The sequence below is a fragment of the Danio aesculapii genome, chromosome 8 (assembly GCF_903798145.1).
Source record: "Danio aesculapii chromosome 8, fDanAes4.1, whole genome shotgun sequence".
Taxonomy (NCBI): Eukaryota; Metazoa; Chordata; class Actinopteri; order Cypriniformes; family Danionidae; genus Danio; species Danio aesculapii.
The window spans coordinates 30996456-31018751 of NC_079442.1; the positions used below are offsets into that span (position 1 = coordinate 30996456).

General features: G+C 34.1%; 2 protein-coding genes across 2 annotated transcripts in view; one reads left to right on the forward strand and one right to left on the reverse strand.

Moving 5' to 3' along the window:
- Positions 1-361: 361 nt before the first annotated feature.
- Positions 362-5076, reverse strand: dffb (DNA fragmentation factor, beta polypeptide (caspase-activated DNase)). Its single transcript, XM_056463719.1, has 7 exons — positions 4902-5076; positions 4680-4806; positions 3771-3959; positions 2387-2466; positions 2097-2270; positions 1217-1317; positions 362-886 (listed from the first exon to the last, which is right to left on the reverse strand). Exons 1-7 carry the CDS (start codon positions 5019-5021, stop codon positions 676-678), a joined length of 1002 nt encoding a protein of 333 aa, XP_056319694.1. The 5' UTR covers positions 5022-5076; the 3' UTR covers positions 362-675.
- Positions 5077-7589: 2513 nt separating this feature from the next.
- The window catches only part of LOC130233593 (nephrocystin-4-like), a 301343-nt gene continuing 286636 nt past the window's right edge, over positions 7590-22296 (forward strand). The window contains exons 1-2 of the mRNA XM_056463720.1: positions 7590-8152; positions 11675-11821. Coding sequence (XP_056319695.1) covers positions 8018-8152; positions 11675-11821 — 282 coding nt within the window. The 5' untranslated portion in view covers positions 7590-8017. The remainder of the gene's footprint in view (positions 8153-11674; positions 11822-22296) is intronic.

The window sequence follows — 22296 nt, forward strand, 5'->3', positions numbered from 1 at the left end:
CACCCAAAAAAGCGTGAGTGAACAAGTGGTCGGTTATATGTAACAAATGTTTGGAGTTTGATGAGGACAGCATATAGCATTGTTTTCACAGATCTGTAAATGGTATTATTTTTTACGATGCTGTTGTAAGGAGAAACCTGTTTTCAGCACTTCATTGTGTAACTGTACCCATAGCTTGTTGAAAAAAGTACTGCAAACACTCTGTGTACAAAAACATTCTGTTCCCAGAGATGACGATAGAAGATTTAGATAAATCAGTGGCTTTTGGCTGAAAGCATGATGAGGAAATTCAGATGAAAACAGATTCTTATCAAAGATTTTTAGTGCTTAAAAAGTAAAAATATAAAATAAGTATTTAAAAAAACCCTGAAAAGTATGCTACATTATTTAAAAGCAAATGTTTTGGTATAAAATGTATGTACAAGTACAGTACTCAAACAAAATAACGTAAAAACTAAATCAGTCACTGTTTTAAACCCTGAAAAAGTACATTATTTAAAGACAAATGTGGTACAAAAATTGCTTACAAATGATATTAAATCAGAATTAAAATGTTGTTCACAGCACTCAAATAAGATCAAACCTGAGAAGTTCAGTAATTTGAACAAGGCTAAGATTCACCAAAGCTGAAACTTTTTGGGCTAAGCTGCATATTTCATAAGAGGATTATGGATGTCATTTCACAGTCTTCTTGACCCGTTTGTAGATTTTTCGGGAGTCACAGCTGAGCTCATGGGCCCCTTTCTTATGGCAGACGATGTGAACCAGCTTGAGATTCTCTCTGGTGAACAGGAGTTTGTAAAAATAATCCACATTTATATCATTGCTCTTATTGGCCTCCAGTGCCTTGGCGAGAGCAGGAATGACAGTCCTCTTCTTTTCTATCCTGAAAAAGACATGCTTTTCTTAGATCCTGTTTATACCCGGTGTTAAGATGCATTTTTGATGATCATATCAGAGGTGGATGATGCAGGAGTAAACAAGGTATGATACAGTACACTTTGTCTAATTTTGATTTATTCCAATGTAGTCACAAATTAATAAAAGAAAAACGTTGTGCAACCTTACCAGCAGATGACAGTACATAACATCAGGAATTAAATGATAAAATCTGACTTACATTAGTGCAATTTACCGGTCAGTTTTTCTCTTAACAATGATATTGAAATAGTGTGACTTTACAGAAAACAGGGTAAATATGACTACAGCTACTCACAGGTGGTCTAGATTCCAGGTGCTGAACAGGATTCTGCTCTCGCGGTTTCCGTACGGGTTTATTGAATGCAGAAAATTGCAACTGTTCTCATCAAAAGCACCCTGTCACAGCAAAAAAAGAGAGAATGAACTATGAAAAAGGCATCAATTATGTGGACCCAGACATGCTTTAATAATTTACATCAAAAGTACATTTAAGTAAGCCTTTTTTTAGATTATTTTAATTTTAGCTGAAATACATTTTTTTAATAAAATGTTGTATTTAGTGCACTGTATTTATGGTATGTTGTTGAACGTTTAATATGTACTGTATGTAGGCAATAAAAAAAATGGTTCATTGGATTTACAACATTTTTTAAGGTAAGTGGTCGCAAACAATTTATAAGGGCCAAGTTTCAACAAACAATTTCAATGTAGTAATGTTCAACTTAATTTGTTTGTTTTAATTCAGCCCATATGAATTGTTTGCAAACACCTTAAAATTTTGGTAAATCCAATGCACCAATTTTTTCAAGTGTACTTGTTTGAAATAAATCTAAAAAATACAAACTCGATCACAGTTTAAAGATCCTAAAAAAGTGTGTTATATTATTTAAACACCAATGTTTTGGTACCACATTGTATACACAACAAAAATAAGGTAAAACCAGAAAAGTTCATGCTGGTTTTTAGCACATTGTATTTATGATATTTTTAATTAGTATCTGCCATGTAATAGCCAAAGAAGCAGGTGTGGTAATAAGTATAAATACTTTTACTATGTCTTTGATGTAAAAATACAAAATCAATCAGTCAGGGTTTAATAAGCAGAAATACTACTACTACTTTAATGGAAGATGTGTCTAGACTGATAAGAAATGTCAGGTATAACAGAACAGCACCTGGCAGGAGAACCAGCCCTCTTCAGTGCAGAGTCTGTTGGCGTCCTTCTCTGATCTGTCAAAATAGGTGCCGTTGTACCTCGCAGCCTTCAGTTTCTCAGCCAGAGCCTCCGCCACCTTTTTATATTCACTTTTTGTTTTGCCATTTTGAATAGTTTGAGTATATCCATCAACCTACCGAGTGTGTAAAAATAAATCTCTATCAGAATGATGGCAAGCATCCTTGAATCATAAACTAAATACATTTAAACTAATAAAGATCTAAAGCAGTAATGAGTGCAGGTTATTACCTCTTTTAAATATCCTCGGATTCTGCTCTCACAATTGTACTTCATGTACGCAGACTTGGTTTTAAAGCGGGTATCAATACCTGATACGTAGACAAGAGGAATTAGAGAAAGCATGCACATATATATATATATATATATATATATATATATATATATATATATATATATATATATATATATATATATATATATATATATATAACAATTGTAATTGTTAACAATAAACATATATATTATTTCCATCATTAGTTTTTGCTTAAAAAAAAAGTAAATGTACTAATATTATTTAATGAACTAATATTATAATCTTTCGTATATAATATAAGGTGGCAATATATACAGTTGATGTTAAAATGATTAGCCCTCCTGAGGAATGTTTTTTTTTTTTTATATTTTACAAGTACATGGAAAAGGAAACTTTCACAGTATTTTCTATAATATTATTTGTTTCCAATTTATGAGAAAATCTCATTTCATATAGTTTGCCTGGACTTAAAGCAGGTTTTTAAAAGCAACTTAAGGTCAATGTTATATTAAGCCCCTTAAGTTTTTTTCTTTAATTGTCTACAGAAAAAACACTTATCCAATAGCTTGCCTAGTTAACCCAATTAACTTAGTTAAGCCTCTATATTGCACTTTAAGCTGAATACTAGTATCTTGCAAAATAGCTAATAATATATTATGAACATTCACCATGGTAAAGACAAAATAATGTACGTTATTAAAACCAGTACAATTAAAAATGTGTCGAAAAAAAGATTCTCCGTTAAACAATTCTTGGGAAATATTTTTTTAAATGACAAAAATTTCACAGAAGGGCTTCAAATGTATACATGTTATTATATATGTTTCGTTAGATTAAGATAATATTTGGCTAAGATACAACTATTTGAAAATCTATAATCTGAGGGTTTATAATCGAAAACTGAAAAAATCTAAATACTAAGAAAATAATTTTAAAGTGTTCTAAATGAAGAGCTTAGCAATACAAATGACTAATCAATTTAAGTTTTGATATGTTTGCTGTAGGAAATTTACAAAATATCTCAATGGAACATGATCTATTGATTTTTGCCATAAATGAAAAAATAAATCATTTATTTATGTCTAATCAATAATTAATTTATTATTTATAACCCACAAGATATATTTTTGGCTATTGGGTCACATATTTATATAATAGGACATGTAAAATATGAAAAACAAACTGTTAAGTTACATTATATGAAATAATAATAAAAATATAACAATTCATGATTAAAAGCAACAGTACAAAAATGTGTGGAAACATTATTGATTACAATAAAGACTTTTCTGTTGGTATAAATGATGCAAACATTGTATTGTAATGTATTGCTATGTATTTTCCCCTGACTTACTCTACCTTCAAACCAGTCATGATCCTGTAGTCTGTCCTCCAGCTCTGAACTGTCCCTCAGGTTACTCAGCAGGTCTCCCAGGATCCTGCGGCGTTTGGGGGAACGTTCATCTGACAGAAGACCCTGTGCTGCACTGACCAGCAGATCCTCTGTGTTTCTGTCCAGACCAAGCACTCGATTTATTTCATCTGCAACTGTACAAAATCAAAAGATAAGCCTGTTGGACTGTTTTTTTTTCTGTTTCATTGATGTGTAAAGTAGGTTTTATATTCGCCCATTCATTCATTTCAATGGTCCGTCTATTTACCACCCTAATATTGGGCCTGAAATCTCATTTAACTCTTAACTCGCTGTTCAGGATGTTTTCATCCACTCTGGAATGATTTTGAGGCTTAATTTGGTCACAAGTTTCTCTGTGTTTCAGCAAATAAAATCACTTTGGGTGACAAATCATATTTCGACATATTTTGGGAAAATGCTTAGAAAATGTTCAAAAATTCAACAATACACCCTGGGGAAATTGACTACCCTTTCATTATGTTCATAGCTGTTTTTGCCCCGTTGACTTCCATTATAAAGACATTTTTGATTGCAAAGCCATGACAGCATATACTAATTTAACAGGGAAAAACACCAACAATCAAGACTGCATGATTATTTAGTGTCATGGCTTTATAATGGGTCACAAATAGCCGTGAACATAACAAAAGTGTTAAGTAGGACTTCAAAACAACATTAGCACTATTTAATTGAATGTGAACCATGTTGTACTTTGATGATAGTTGCTGACTGCTAATGAGATTTCAGACTCAATGTTCAAATTAGCGTGGTAAACCATATAGGGACCATTAAAATGAACAAATGTGCGAATATAAACCAACTTTAGCTCAATATATCAGTGTTGTCTGACTTACACCCATTCCAGCTCTGTCTATCGGGCAGGAGAACGAGATCTGTGTTATCAGGAAGATTTTGGAAATACTCTTCGGTAACTACAGTCCCATCCTCGTATAAGCAGACATGTACACCGGAACTGGATACCTGTAACGTTAGATGAATTGTGAATGTCTGTTAACTGCATTCAAACACGGTGTACAGTAATAGCGATCTTCGCACCAAAGTACATTTGATCTCACTTTCAGTAATTGACATCCTTTTTTAATCAACTCCTTTAGGTTAACAGCCGCAATTCCGTATTTTCTAGCCTGGTTGGGACTTCTAATCTTAACCAGTTTGGGTTTAGTTGTTTTGTGCATATTTTGTCTTCCGCAAAGCTGAAGTTTCTCGTTCGCCGTTTGTTTGCAAAGGGCGATCAAAACAACGACGACACGCGCATCGCCATCTTGTGGATGCAGATAAAGTAATACCTACTGTACACTGTTTAAAAAAAACTCTTCATAAAGCATTTAAATTCGCATTCATGGATCACACACAATAGCGTGCATTTGCATTTAGTCAAAACAAATATAAGTTCATTATATAATCTTAAGTATAATAATTTTTTAACTTTTATGAGGTGTGTATTTACTAATTAATAGCCTATTATTATTATTATTATTATTATTATTATTATTATTATTACTGATTATTATTACTGATTATTATTTTGAGGTTTAAACAACATTAAAAATTTTGAGATAAAAAGTAGAACATAAATATATTTAAATTAATGTTGTATCCCAAAGCCCAGAGAATTAGCACATTAGAACCAAGGTTTACTATGAAATTTGGCTTTTTTTTTTCTTCTTCATTTAATATAATTTATGATTAAAATAACATGGTTAAGTGACACTGTTGCTCAGCGGTTAGTACTGTCGCCTCACAGCAAGAAGGTCGATGGTTCGAGTCTCGGCTGGGCCAGCTGGTGTTTCTGTGTGGAGTTTGCATGTTCTCCTCGTGTTTGTGTGGGTTTCCTCCGGGTGCTTCAGTTTCCACAATTCAAAGACATGCGCTATAGGTGAATTGAGTAAGCTAAATTGTCTGTAGTTTGTGTGAATGAGAGTGTATGGGTGTTTCTCAGTTATGGGTTGCAGCTGGAAGGGCATCCACTGTGCAAAACATATGCTGGATAAGTTGGTGGTTCATTCCGCTGTGGCGACCCCAGATGAATAAAGAGACTAAGCTGAAGGAAAATGAATGAATGACTATCCAGATTTTTCTACAACATAAATCCCGGTCAAATGTGAATGTTGAAGCTGCAATGATTGAAACTACCATGAAAATGTGAATTTTCATGCTTGGTGAATATGTCAACATTAAAAATATATAAATAAATTAAATTAAATCAACAGCTTTAGATTTCTTCTGAATTTGAGACACTTGGAGAATTTTTTTTGTTGAAGGTCACAGTTTTTAGGCACCTGTCAGTTTTCTTTGTTGCTTTTTGGCTTTTCATGGTGTTTTGTTTTTTTAGTCTAGTAATAAAACATTCAAAATACAATTGAAGTCAGAATTATTTAGCCCCCTGTTTAGAATTTTTTTTTCTTTTTAAATATTTGCTAAATGATATTTTTTCTTCTGAAGAAAGTCTTATTTGTTTTATTTCGATAAATAAATTTTTTTTAATAAAAAAAAGCATTTTAAGGTCAAAAATATTAACACCTTTAAGCTATTTTTTTCGATACTCTACACAGCAAACCATTGTTACAATACCGTGCCTAATTACCCTAACCTGCCTAGTTTGTATCCTAGTTAAGCCATCAAATGTCACTTTAAGCTGAATACTAGTGTAATTCAGGGGGACTAATAATTCTGACTTCAACTGTACATCTTAAAGTGTTTCTTTTGTCACAATTTATCAATTTATGTCTGTAGATTGAAATTACAGTGCATGTTTTTTTAAGGATAATGTCTCACAATAATTTTTTCTCCTATGCTGCATTTACAAATACAAAGCTTCACAGTTTTATATCCGTATTCTGAAGGTTTATATGTTAATATATATTTTGCCTGATTATATTCATCCTATCATTTTCTGAATTATGTAGTGATAAAAAAGCATCTCTAAATCCTCTTTCTAAAAACATTACAGTATATGTCAAATTCAGATTTTTGTTCTGTATGCGATTTAGTGCACACTGTAAAATGATTATTTTTAAATGAACAGTAAGTTACTATTAACAATTATCCAGTTGCAACTATTATTAGTTGCTAGTTGCTGTATTTCATAAAACAGTAAAATTATTGTAATACTAGTTATAATAGTGGCACATTTACTGTAAAATGTAATACATCATTTTACTGTTTTAATGACAGTAGTGGTACACATATTGAAAAACTGAAAACAGTATTTTACTGTCCATTTTTACCATGCAGCACTTTGGTATTTTAATGTTACTTTTAATATTACTGTAAACATTAATACCCACACACTCTTACATTCACTCATACACTACGGCCAATTTAGCTTATTCAATTCACCTATAGCGCATGTCTTTAGACTGTGAGGGAAACCGGAGCACCTGGAGGAAACCCACGTGAACACGGGGAGAACATGTAAACTCTACACAGAAATGCCAACTGACCCAGCCGAGGCTCGAACCAGGGACCTTCTTGCTGTGAGGCGATCGTGCAACCCACTGCACCACCGTGACACCCTCCCCTTTTTCATCTTTAATTTCTTCTTTTTTATTGAATCCTTCTAGTTAACGAATGTGAAGTGATTTTGTCCTTGTTAAAGCAAAAAAACCAAAACAATCAAGAAAAAAAACTGTATTTGTAATGTAATTGACCGCCAAGCCGCAGAGTGTCACTGTCCAACAGTCCTCGCGCTTCTCCCATGCAGAAAAGCGCCAAACCGCTCTTTAACTCACCCTAGCAACGACTGACAGACGCTATGGCAACCAGTACAGAGGGAATCTCTTCTGACAAGTACAGTAACGTTAGCTAAACAATGTATTTTGAGTATGCAAGTAACATCGTAGTTAACGCCATTGCTCTAAAATTACCCTAGTTGACTGCGACTGGAGCGTTAGTAGAAGAAAAGAAAAACAATGAGAACAGCTGCTGTTCACTCTGATGAATGAACCCGGGTCTCTCGGGTGATTTAGCGTTTAGTTTTATTAGTCCAGCATTTGAACTGAATTAAGTACCGTTAACATGAGCTTCACCTTGGCCGTGGAAATGATTTAACAGCCCGTGAAGCTTTAAGGCGTTCTGGGGATGTTTGCCAGGATCATTAACGCTCAGTGACCGACAGAAAGCTTATCCCTGGTAGATTAATAGTAACGTAAGTTATTGAGGAAAACTTCTGATGTCTGAGTGGAGAAACGCTTTCCTGAGGAACCGCGTGATTCCGCCGCACAGTCAGACTGCTCGACAAGCGCCAGGATCTGCTCAGGGTCTGCAGCTGCTCTTCAAACACCTCGATGGACTTCACGTGACACAGGTGGATGGGGAATAAACATACTTATTACATTCTTCTTATTTAAAGCACTATAAGTATAAATATTTCGCACACACTGTATAAATACATGCAAATAAAAATAAATATTGTGTAATGCTTTGCCTATTTAAAAGCAAATCATGAAACGACAATTATTATTTCTATCATTTATTTATTAAATATATATTAAATATATATAGCCCCCCCTTGCTTAGTTTTGGCTCAATTTCTGGTTTACAGAGAGATTTTTTCAACATATTTCTAAACACACATTTCTCAACACAATAGTTTTAATTACTCATCTCTAACTGATTTATTTTATCTTTGTCATGATGACAGTAAATAATATTTGACTGGATATTTTTCAAGACACTTCTATACAGCTTAAAGTGACATTTACAGGTTTAACTAGGTTAATTAGGTTAACTAGGCAGGTTAGGGTAATTAGGCAAGTTATTGTATAACGATGAGTTGTTCTGTAGGCTATCAGAAATATATAGCTTAAAGGGGCTAATAATTTTGATCCTTAAAATGGTGATTAAAAATTAAAAACTGCTTTTATTTCTTGCTTATATGTTTTCTAGCCGAAATAAAACAAATAAGTCTTTCTCCAGAAGAAAAAATATTATCAGGCATACTATGAAAATTTTCTTGCTCTGTTAAACATCATTTTTAAAATAGAACATCATATTTAAAAAAGAAATAAAAAAATCAAAGGGGGGCTAATAATTCTGACTGACATATACACACACACACATATATATATATATATATATATATATATATATATATATATATATATATATATATATATATATATATATATATGTATATGTGTGTGTGTGTGTATATATATATATATATATATATATATATATATATATATATATATATATATATATATATATATATATATATATTTATATGTATGTATATACAATGCAATATATTATTTATTCATCCTAATTACTTTATTAATACAATGTGGTAAAAGTATGTCATATGCATCTAATTATAAAATATATTACACACCCGTAGCCAGAGGGGCTTTGGGTGGTCCTAAAGAGTTACCCCCTACTGATAAAAGGTCCAGTATTTTCCTGAACATGAGCTCGTTTGTCTTATTTTGACTGCTATGCCATCATAAAGTATGAAAATAAACCATCAAAGAAGGCTTCCAATGAATGCAAATAATTGTTTTTCATGAGTCCAACATCCAGGTGTGCAAGAAAACACAATATGACGAAAGTGAAGTCATTTTTCAATACAAGTAGCCCAACTTTTAATCTAAATCTTGGACCTTATTCTTGAAGAAAAAATATCAATAAAAGATTTGAAGCACCAAAAGCAGCCCATTTTAAAGTTAATTTTAATACTAATTAGGCTATAATAATATTGTTTTATTTTTTATTATTCAGAAGGCCAAATTCAAACAAGCTAATCCAGCTTAGAATAGTGCTAAAATGTCACTAAAATGGAGTATTTAAATGATTCAATATAAATTAAGGCGAATAACTGTAAAAGTCCACTTTTTGAGAAAAAAGAACCACCCTTTACACCAGGCTGGCTACGGGCCTGTATTATGGACACACAAGCACACACACACATTACACACATATATAAATATTTATTTTGCTATTCTAACAAAGTATCCTGAAATATCAATAAATGACATACTTATTAAACTTTATCAAACATATAATATACTTATATTATTCATTGTTATCTAAATATCAATATTTATTAATATTATAGCATATTTAATGCATTATACATTTTTAATATATCATCACCTTGGAATTATAAACCTCTGTCTCAGTGGTAGAGAACCTACGGCTCGTAAACCACATGTGACTCATTGACCAAAAATGCATGGCTCTCCAGTAGTCTCCCTTCAATAATATTTTACTGTTAAAAATGATAACCATCACTAGAAATCAGTTTACTGTTGAAATTTTAAATACACATCCCTCTTAATTGTATATATATTTATTTATTCATTCATTCATTTTCTTTTCGGGTAAGTCCCTTTATTAATCTCGAGTCGCCACAGCGGAATGAACCCCCAACTAATCCATCATATGTTTTACGCAGCGGATGCCCTTCCAGCTGCAACCTTCTCTGGGAAACATCCATACACACTCATTCACACTCATACACTACGGACAATTTAGCCTGTCCAGTTCACCTGTACCGCATGTCTTTGGACTGTGGGGGAAACCGGAGCACCCGGAGGAAACCTATGCGAACGCGGGGAGAACATGCAAACTCCACACAGAAACGCCAACTGACCCAGCCGATGCTCGAACCAGCGACCTTCTAGCTGTGCGCCACTGCGTCGCCCCTATAAATTAATTTTTACAGCAAAATGAATAAAAACTCAGTGTGTGGCGCTGTGGATTAGCTTGAATCATGACACGCGCAATACCAATAAAGAGTAAATTATTTGCATTTATATGGTAACCTCATGTGCATAGATTCAAACAACATTCATGAGAGGTGATGGCGAAAAGAAGAAATTATGTAAATTGTCCTCTCTTCATTCATGAACTTGCTCAACATGTGATGCTTCATATTTGTTTATTTTTGAGTTGTTCATGGACATATATAAACGTTTTGTCTAAACCTGTATTATTTATACGAGTGATCTAGCAGGCATGGGCCACTATAAGATTCTGACAGTATAATAATCTTGGATATAAATATCTCGTTTTTCAGATTTTTACGCTATTGTGATTACTGCTCTAAAATATGTCCTTTTAAAATGTCTGGGTAAAAAACTAAACTTTTTTCCCTTTTAAACATGATAAATTTTATTTTGAGAAACATTTCAAATGTTTTGGAACAGTAAACATGTCAGGCTAAATAATTCAAATCAATCATTGACTTCTGTCTTCATTTGTTTCAAAAACACAGATTTCTTTACAATTTTTAACAGCATCTTTGGATATCTTAACTGCTGTAGATGCTGTTGTCCTAAAAAACTAAAAAACCGTGAATAAAAAAATCTTACATTTACCATAGGAGCGGTATAACAGCAAATTTTTCCAAACCGTGATGTACCCAAAACAGTTATTGTTCCATGCCTAATCTATAGTTTATACTAGTAAACATCAATGGCTCTTGCATTTCAATGCATTTGTCAAAAAAAATAAAAAAGAAATGGCTATTTGCTGAAAAAAGGTTCCTGTTCCTGTTCTATGTTGTTTTTTGTCAAAATGTATTTAGCCACATATTATTATTTAGTTTTAACCTATTTACTTTGTGATGTATGTATTATTTGTTATTGTACATTTTTTGATTTTGCTTTATTTAGCAAACATCTTCCCCATCATTTTTTACAGTATGTATTGTAATATTAGCCTATAGTTTAATTTTGAATGTGGGCATTTAGTCTAATCTAATTAATATGTGAATGCATGAGGTCATATATTTGAATTTTTTACCTAATGTTTATTATTAGATCACAGAGACTAAAGGTATTGTTTCCTCTTTTTTCTCTTCCTGTGGTTGGCATGACAACAGTCTGAGTCGCCGCCATCACTTCAGTATCAGCTACGGGTGACCTTGTTTGACTCGGGTCACCAGCACTTCTTCGGGCGCACATGGAAGAGCAGCTCACACTCTGTCAGTGGCTCACCGGGTCAGAGCTGTCGAGTGCTCTTCAATGAGGTACAATGACTCATTTCACACTGGCTCATGATATTTAGTGTTATTTCATGATGCAGCACCTGGCTAAGGGTGCTGTTCATTCAGAAGCTGCCTAACCTTCAGGCCCTATTCTGTGTAGAGAGGTTGAACTCCTCAAAATGACAGCTAGAATGGACTGCAGAATTACAGTAGCTGTACATCTGTGCAGTAAAGCTGTGCCAGACATGATTCCCTGTATGATTGTTGTGGAGGAAACTGCTCTCATATCTTGTTTTTTTCAGTGTCAATTTTCTTTTCGTAGAGTGGATATTTTCAGGGAAAAGGATCTGTAAGTCTCAAATTCAGGGACAAACAAAAAGGTTTTTTATATGCTGAATCAGTTTACATTTTCTTGCAATTTCCTGCAACAAATGTGAAAAAACAACAACAAAGAAACATTGTTTAAAAAGTGTATTATTTATTTAAAAATAACAAAGACCTCACTAACAGGTTAAAGTGATAGTTCACCCAAAACTGAAAATTCAGTCAACATTTACTCAACCTTCACCTATCACAAACCTGTTTGAGATTCTTTTCTGAATCTGTTAAACACAAAATAAGTTATTTTGAAATATGTTGGAAATGTGTAACCATTGACTTCCATTGTATTTTTTTCATACTATTGAAGTCAACGGTTACACATTTCTAACCATTTAAAAATGTCTTATTTTATGTTTAACAGAAAAAGGACTCGTATAGGTTTGGAATCAGTAAATGGTGAGTAAATTTTCATTTATTTTGGTTCAGGGTATCCACATTGTTTAAATAAGTCTTAAAATGTCTTAAATTTCATTCCTTCATTCATTTTCTTTTCGGCTTAGTCCCTTAATTAATTAGGGGTTGCCACAGCGGAATGAACCGCCATCTTATCGAGATGTTTTGTGCAGCGGATGCCCTTCCAGCTGCAACCCATCACTGGGAAACATCCATACATTCTCATTCACACACACACTATGGACAATTTAGCTTACCCAATTCACCTGTACTGCATGTCTTTGGACTTGTGGGGGAAACCGGAGCACCCATAGGAAACCCACGCATACTCGGGAGAATATGCAATCGCCACACAGGTGTTAAATTCAGTCATTTATTTTCCTTTCAGCTTAGTCCCTTTATTAATTCGGGGTCGCCACAGCGGAATGAACCGCCAGCTTATCCAGCACGTTTTAACGCAGCGGATGGCCTTCCAGCCGCAACCCATCTCTGGGAAACATCCACACACTCATTCACACTCATACAGTACGGACAATTTAGCTTAACCAACTCACCTGTACTGCACGTCTTTGGACTTGTGGGGGAAACCGGAGTACCCATAGGAAACCCAATCGCCACACAGGTCTTAAATTTCAAAATCAAAATTTTAGGCCTTAAAAGTTCACTAAAATATTGTGTTGTAGGTCTTAAATAATTTTAAACAGGTCTTAATTTTCCAATGTCCATGTAAAGCTACCTAATGAGGCCAACACCCGTCCATCCAACATCCCAACATCCATCTCAATAAAAGGTTTGACAAATTTTATTTATTAACTCTTATTTATTAACTCCATTTACCAACTCTGTTTATATTTCTAATTATAAACACATGGGTTAGTTATCTTCTTTACAATAACATTTGTTTGTAAGTTTTTTTTGATGTTTTAACTGGGCCATTAGAAAAAATCCTTAGCGTTTAGCCTTGTGAAATTTCATTCAAAATGGTCTTAAAAAGGTCTTCGAAATTTGACTTGATGAAACTTGTAAAAACACTGTTGGTTAACTAGCTCTTTAAGTAAACATTAAATTAAAAGGCAAATAGTGCATATATTTATCAGAATTGTCCTTTCTGAGACACTGAATGCTGGCTTTCCCAAATTACAAGTGTAACATTGTTTACAAACCATATTAATCATATCTGAACATTATACAGGGTTCGTACGGGTGCTGGAAATCCTGGAAAATGCTCGATTTTTAATATAGTGTTTTCAAGGTTAGAAAAGTGCTCAGATTTTGGACAAAGTGCTTGAATCTGCTTGAATTTGGAATTGTATTGCTTTCATAATAATTCGTTATCCTACGGAGTAGTTTTTATTTTAGCTTAAAATGCATTTTGCACATAACAAAAACCATTTGACAGGTGGGACATTTGCCATACAGTTAAAACAGTACCTTAGTCCTAACCTAAAGTAATATTGACAATAATAAAAAGTAATATTGATGAAAGCGCACAAACTATGGTTTCCATATTTGGTGACAGATTTTCGAAACAGTTGACAGTTCATTAATTTGCAGCAGGAATATTCTCTGACTCATAAGGATTTAATTTGTTACATGACTTTTGAATAGCGGTGGACATGAAAGTTTGATACTACACCCAAACACAATCTGACTATAAGCTCATTTTTTGAGAAATCAACTTTAGGTAGAAAGAGACCAAACTTAAAAAAATACTTCATCCAATAACTGAACTTTTTTTTACCGTTTTTGTGTGAACTATTTCAATAAATCTATGCTCCAGAGTATTCAGCAACTTAAGTTGAAATGTCATATTGTGTTTTTTAAAATAGCACAATGGTTTTAAATGTGAAAAAGTACATTCAGAAAATATAAAAGTAATTTATCGTGGTTGTTAGGCACTGAAGAAACATAAAAATGCAATTTGAAAGTGCTGGAATTTGAAGTTGGAAAAGGTGTAAGAACCCTGATTATAAACACAGATTGGGAGATGATTAGTAGGCATTATTCATTTTCAGTAAGTTGTTCTGTATTTTTCAACATACATTCTAATGTTCATTCATGTGTGTTTAATGCTATAACTAATAGTGAAGAAATCAGGGTTTTAATATGAATGAGACTTTGACAAACAGAAAGTCTTAAGTAAAGTTTCAATGTCATGTTCATGTATGCCACATCTGAAATTGCATACTACTCATGTATTTGATTTTGAACTCATGAATATGAGTAGTATGAAATGGTATTTTAATATACTACATTCACCATTTATAATTATCACTTACCTTACCTGCGTCAGTTGCATTGTTTCACTCCCATTCAGAAATTCTTTAATGTGGCTTTATGGGATAGTATTCACCTTATTCTCCTAATTCTCCGTCTCATTCACTCCCATTCATTTTTAGACGTTAAAAACAGCTCGTTTTTGCTTGGTGTTGCAAACTGATATTTTCTTATTATATTATTCTACTTTGCCTGTATTGTCATGCAAACTCTTGTTTGTAGAGTAAGTAGTTTGACTGTTTTCTGCCGTTTATTATTCCTAGTCATTTCTCCAATAGGCAGCTAAATCGGAAGTTCTAAAACAATCGCAAAAACGAGCGCACTTGCGCATCAAAGAATAAGGTCAATAGTGTCCATTGGATGCGCACTTCAGAATCTCGCCAGAAGTCATGTTGGTACTTCTCGCTTATTGTTTTTTAAATACTACAAATTTTTCTTATACTGGCGATTTTAGATGCACCATTACTGATGAATGCCTGATTAAAAAAACATTTGAGAGCCCAGCTGCTTTGATTATAGCTGTTACCATGGAAACCACTACATTTGAAGTTCCATAAACGCCTCCTGCTGGCAGAGAATCAATATGCATTTACAATCAGCCTGTCTGCTGTGTTCCTTCAGACCAGGGTTCACCTATCTCGGTCCTGTCCCTGCCAGTTTAGTTCCAATTTTTGAAGTTTAAAGGTTGATTTATACTTCTGCATTAAGCGCAGGTGCATGCTCCGTGCAGCCTATGCGTGGTCATAGCCCTCGCCGTGGCCTTCAGCTAAAAAATTTAACTACACATCGCTACGACACATAGCGCAAGCTCTGTGATTGGTCGGCTTTGTAGCGCTAATGAGTGTGGGCGGAGGTGAGAGCTGTCGTGAGCCTGATGGAACGAGTGTTTACAAGTGTAAAGTCTCGTGAAGGAGCTCTAGATGGAAACTGTTGTTTTGTGTTTACCTTATGATTACAATTGTTGCATGTCCACCGATTCCCACCTCAAAATGAACAAGTTTGAGCCACTTGTACACTAAGGTAGCGTTCAGAAAAAACAAAACACCAGCAAAGAAACTTGACACAGAGGAACATAAACACCTACTGCCAGCTAGCGTTTCTGAAGTGTTATTGCAGAGCAACACAAACAGCATGCAGAAGTATAAATGCATGGCCACGCAGAAGTATAAACCAGGCTCAACACACACACTCATACACTAAGTCCATTTTTTTAGTTTATTCAATTCACCTATACCACATGTCTTTGGACTGTGGGGGAAACTGGAGCACCTGGAGGAAACCCATACAAACATGAGGAGGACATGCAAACTCCACTTGAACCAGTGACCTTCATGCTGTGAGACGACAGTGCTAACCATTGAGCCACTGTGCTGACCTTAAGGCACTTTAGTTCCTAACAATTTAGACTTAATGACAGTCACTTGTTGCCACCTACAGTTCTGGTGTATATAACCTCAGAAACAACCAGTGAAAACATCACACAGCTGAATCAAATGTTTAAATCCATCTGGTTAAGTCACTATTTGTGGGAGTGCTTGCAACCCTCCACCAGACATTCCATTATGACTTTGAGGCACTGGGTATTTTTATTTATTTATTTGCTCTAATGATAGCAGTCACCCTGACCCTGAGTGCAGTGCACACTATAGGGACACTCTTTTTTTGTAATCTTTGCTACAGCACAAGTTTGTGCTAAAACTCTCTAGTTTGAAATAGCAGTGCTGGCAGCACACAGACTGAACCCAGCTGAGTTTATTGGAGATGATAGACATGTTCTGGCCTCTCTCAGCAAGCACAATAAAGGGCCATCTGAAGGTGCGAATTTACTGTCCAGCTGTCTAGAATAACACACACACACACACACACACACACACACACACACACACACACACACACACACACACACACACACACACACACACACACACACACACACACACACACACACACAAATTTCTGTCTGCATGCCTGGCATCAGTGTAATTCACTTAAATCTCCCATTTATAGGCTCTTAGATTCACAGAGTGGAAATAAAAGTTCTTGAAAATGTCCACTCTGAGTCGGAGACTGTGGAGACCGTGGTTAATGTCTGCTGCACGCTCCATTTCCAGCTTCCCACTGTGCATTTGTGTTTTATTACATGTTGCCATTTCTCTCCAAACAGCTGTGCGGCTCTGCATATTGCATTGAGAATGGTCTCCCTCTTGCCTTCATCTAAACCACTTGTTTTTTGTTGTCTAATCATTGGTTCACAATTACATTCCTTTGTTTTTTTGCCACAGCTGCCTGTGGCAAGTGAATTGAGAGAACTGACCCACCATTAAACTGTGTTTTATATTAGTATTATTAAAAAGGAGTCATTTAGGGTTCCTATGCTAATTAATACATGAATTTTAATGACTTTTCCAGTTGTTTTTTTGAAAATCCTTTATATTTAGAATGATGCGCTGATGAATCATTCAGATTATTTCATGAAAAGGCTTTAACCAGAGCAATATTTTAAAACATAATAAATAAAGCATCATTTTAGTACAAATGCCCATGGTTTTTTCATCGGTTTTAGCATTTGATTAGTCTTTTTCAGACCTGAGGAAATAAAAAAAATTCAGATTTTCCATGGTTGTTGAAATATATTTATTAACATATTTTAAAAATATTTATATTCACAATGGAAATTAATTGAATAACAGTACTGTTTTTACTGCATACACAAAAATGATTTGTGCTGCTTGTTCAAACTACTTAGCTGAAACAAAACAATTCTGGAGATTTTTGAGGGAAACTAAAATTTTATGTTTAATCTACTTAAATTAGTTACGTTTACTAAGAGATTTGTGTTGGGACAACGTGAATGAATAAGTTGTGTTCAACCATGCACTGTTTACAGTGTACTTGGGCAATTATATGCATCCTTGGATGTGTAGAGACTTTGTTCAAAAACATTACTAGAAGATGATCATTTATTCATTAATTAATTCATTCATTCATTCATTCATTTATTCATTCATTCATTCATTCATTCATTCATTCATTCATTCATTCATTCATTTTCCTTTTTGCTTTATTAATCTGGCGGTGCCACAGCGGAATCAACCGCCAGCTTATCCAGTACACTGAAAAAAATACTTGTGCTGCTTTTTCAAACTACATATTTAAAACGAGTTGAATCAACATAATTCTTAAGTCTTTTTTGAGACAACTTAATAGTTTTAAGTTCCATCCACTTACATTTGTAAAAACGATTAGGTTAACTTAATCGATTTGAGTTGAGACAACATATAGGAATTGTGTGGTACTCAGCATTTTTTACAGTGTATATGTTTTACACAGCGGATGCCCTTCCAGCCACAACCCAGCACTGGGAAACACCCATCAACTCTTGCATTCACACACATACAGTATACTACAGCCAATTTAGCTTATTCAGTTCACATATAGCCCATATCTTTGGACTGTGGGAGAAACCGGAGCACCCAGGGGAAACCAATGCCAACATGGGAAGAACATGCAAACTCCACACAGAAATGTCAACTGACCCAGCTGGGGCTTGAACCAGCAACCTTCTTGCTGTGAGGCGATTATGCTACCCACTGCACCACTGTGACGCCCCTAGAAGATGATCATTATTATTAATATTAGCCATATCAGTGTTTAATTTATTATACAATTTGTTATAAAACATTTGCTTTACTCGCATCAGTAAGAGACAGACAATACTCCTATCATTTTGCTTGAACCATTTCTTATGTTGTAGTTCCTCATAAAGCTACATGCAATAGCAAGTAACTTGATTATGTACTTCCCAAAGCCAAATGTTACTTGCATTCTGTGCTTGGCGAGAGTTAATTTTTGATCCTGCTCGTACCCCAATGTGATTCGCTAATTAGACTGGCTAATTCATTTTCTGCTGTCGAACACGGAATGAGAGGTTCTTGTTTATGGAATTGTAATGTGCTAATTTCCACCATGTCAGTGTTGAAGTCGAATAAAATGTCTGAAACCCCAAGAGCAGCAGAAGCACAGAGGAGGGACCATGAGATCACATAGGGTCTGTCAGACATGATGGATCTGTTTTAATATACGCAGCGGAGAACGGCTCAAAACAGAGGGAGTGATTATAGAGGAGTGAAGATAGAATTTAAGTGAGGCTCTCCCTCTGGCCCGACTCTAATGGAGGGCTGTTATGACAAAACCCATGTTTGTGTGGAGATGTAGCAATCGATAAATCTCATTTGATCAGTGGCCTTCAGTTTCAGAAACGTAAATCTGAATGCCTATGTTGATTAAGGTCAGAAAAGGAAGTGTTTTTTTTGGATTAATTGGGCTATTCAAAATTAAACCTTGCTGTTAATTTACTTACCCTCAGGAAATTCAAGATTTAAGATGTATGTCACTTTTTCTTTAGTAGACCATAAAAACTAAACTAAACTAGATTAGACTACTAGACTAGAGTAAACTGAGACATAATTTTTTTTAGCTTAAACTGTGGTCCTGGGTGTAGTGTTTGATAAAATGGAAGTTAATGGCTGCTATTAAATAAGAATTAAATGTTGTTTAATTATGAAATATGATTATCATGACAATATCATGATAAAATGAATTTACATTTTGTATGTATTTTTTATGGACATTTTTACTTTTAATACATTATATTGATTAATTGAAGACTTAAAAAAAAAAAAAAAACAAGAATTTTTTTAAATATCATCCAGCATAAATTTGTGGGTTTTTACCTTTTTTTAAAAAAACTTTTAATTTTATTTATATTTTTTTAAACACTCTGTTCTTAAGTACTGGCATAGTTTTAAAAGTAGCAGTTTAGCTCTGATATATTAAGAACTCAAACAACACCCAACCTTATGAAACAAAATGTTTGGTTTATGCAGTAATCATTATAATGGTCCCGTGCAGGTTCTTGATGAAGTATGTCTTCAGTGTTCTGTCATTAATTTAGTTTTGTCAAAAATTTATGTTTTTTGACTCCAAAAATGTCTATGGGGTGGCACGGTGGCTCAGTAGTTAGCACTGTCTCTTCACAGCATAAAGGTCACTGGTTCGAGTCCCGGCTGTGGAGTATGGAGTTTTCATGTTCTCCCCGTGTTTGTGTGGGTTTCTTCTGGGTGCTCTGGTTTACCCCACAGTCCAAAGACATGTTCTAGGTGAATTGGATAAACTAAATTGGCTGTAGTGTATGAGTGTATGTGAATGAATGAGTGTGTTTGGGTGTTTCCCAGTACTGGGTTGTGGCTGAAAGGGCATCATGCTGCATAAAACATATGCTGGAATAGTTGGGGGTTAAAACCCCTGTGGCGATCTCTGAAATAGTTGAAGGAAAATGAATGAATGAATGAAAATATCTATAACTCTTTACTTGCACCATGGATTACCAGATCACTGTTTCAGCAAAAAAAAAAAAAAACATTTTAAATGTTCTACTGAAGAAAGAAGTCACCTTTATCTTTGATGACCTGAGTGTGGACTATTGCAAACAGCAAATTTAAATTTGTTAAATTGGTTTCTTAAATCTAATTTATCATCAGTCACCATTAGCCATATGGTTTTAGATGATGTATAGTTTCTGGAAGGATCAGATGTTTTCTAGGGATGCGCCAACTGATCGCCCGGATATTGGTATTGGCTGATAATCACATTTTATGATTTGATTGGTACTCGCTGATTTCATCAACCAATTTCATGCGTTTCTGTCAATGTTGCAAATTCACTAAAGCCTGGCTGGACTAAATTTTTTAAGATTTAAAGGTGTGCATTTTAACTTTTTATACATCAAATATACACTCTAAACTTTTTCTTCATTTCGACATGTTGAAGTATTCTTCATTGCAATGTTTCCAAATTCCATTGTTTGTAATTTTTCTTAACATTTTTAAAAACATTTGTTTTATCTATTATTTTCTGTAAAAGCTGCTTGTGACCATAACATGTCCACACCTAAATGGTTTTAAGAGACGTGTTTAAGGGATTTTATGCAACAACCTTAATTTACTCTCTTGGGTAAGGAGAAAACTCCACTTAAGTATCATATTTTGAGGGAAAATGTGCTTTATGCATTATAAAGCTTGAAGCATCAGAATTGGTACTAGGTATTGGCCGATCACACAACAAAGATCAGTACTTGGTATCAGCTGTAAAAATCTGGATTTGAGCATCTCTAATGTTTTCATTACTAATAATATTAGAGAGTCAAAAATCCTCTGTAAATCACAGGTTGTTTCTGGAGGCTGTAGATTGTTCCTGATGCCGCTGTGAGCTCTATGGCCTGTAGAGGGCAGTGCAGGCACGCAGTTGAGAGTCAGTGTGATTGGGCTGTGCTGTGGTTCAGAAGAGTCAGACTTTTCCATTGACTCCCCCTGTGTGACGTTAAACTGTCTCTCCACACTGCCTCGATGACAGGCAAAATGAAAAATAAAAGACAGGCAAAAGTGCACAACGGTAGTGTCAACAAGAAGCTGTGCACACTACAGAGCCCATAGGTTTATGGGTAAATATTACAAAGGATTTGAATTCAAAAGGAAAAAATAGAAATGATGTTGCGTGAAGAAAATGAAATGACTACTATTAGTACAATTACATTTTTATTGCTTTGTAATATTAAGTTCAGCACGATTAAACACATTTTGTGCTTAAATTATTGGAATGCAGTAAATAAATAGCTAAATGAATAAATAATTAAATAATCAAATTCTCATTAGTGGAACATAAAAAAACATGTCATTTTTATTATTTTATGGATACAGTTATTATGTTCTTTTTAATTCCTTTTTTTTCAGTGCTGTAAAACTGTGTTTTTATTCACCCCAAATTAAAATACACAATAAGGATTTGTGCTTTGTATAAAAAATAAAGGATCATTGTAATTCCATTAAGATTTTTAGCCTTGTGATTTTTTTTTATCTTCTAAGTTTCATAACTGAAGTGATAGATATATGAGTAATTTAAGAAATAATGAAATAGTTTTATTCTTATTACTAAAATAGGCTAAATATTATGCTTATTTATTCTTGTTTTTCAAGGTGATCGGTAACTTTCAGTAATTGTATTTCAATCCAAATCCAAAGGAAAGAATGAGAAATGTTTTACATAAAAAACAATGACGCCTGTGTTTTATAGTATTATTTTTTAGTGTGATTTACATTTTTTATGTGATTTTTACACCTATATTATTGTAATACATTAAATCTAAGACTATACGAATATAAATAGTTGTAATTCAAATGAATAATTGACTTCAGCTGTCTTCAGTAGTTTCAAAAACTGATTTTTTAGAGATACTGTTGTCCTAAAAAAACTAAATAAAAAAATCTTACACATACCTTAGGAACTGTATAGCAGAAAACTTTAATGTTTTTAAAACCTTGACTTTTCCAAACCACGGTATACTTTGAAAACGGTTATCGTCCCATGCCTACACTTGCGATTCATGAGATCAGCCACATCAGCGAGTACTG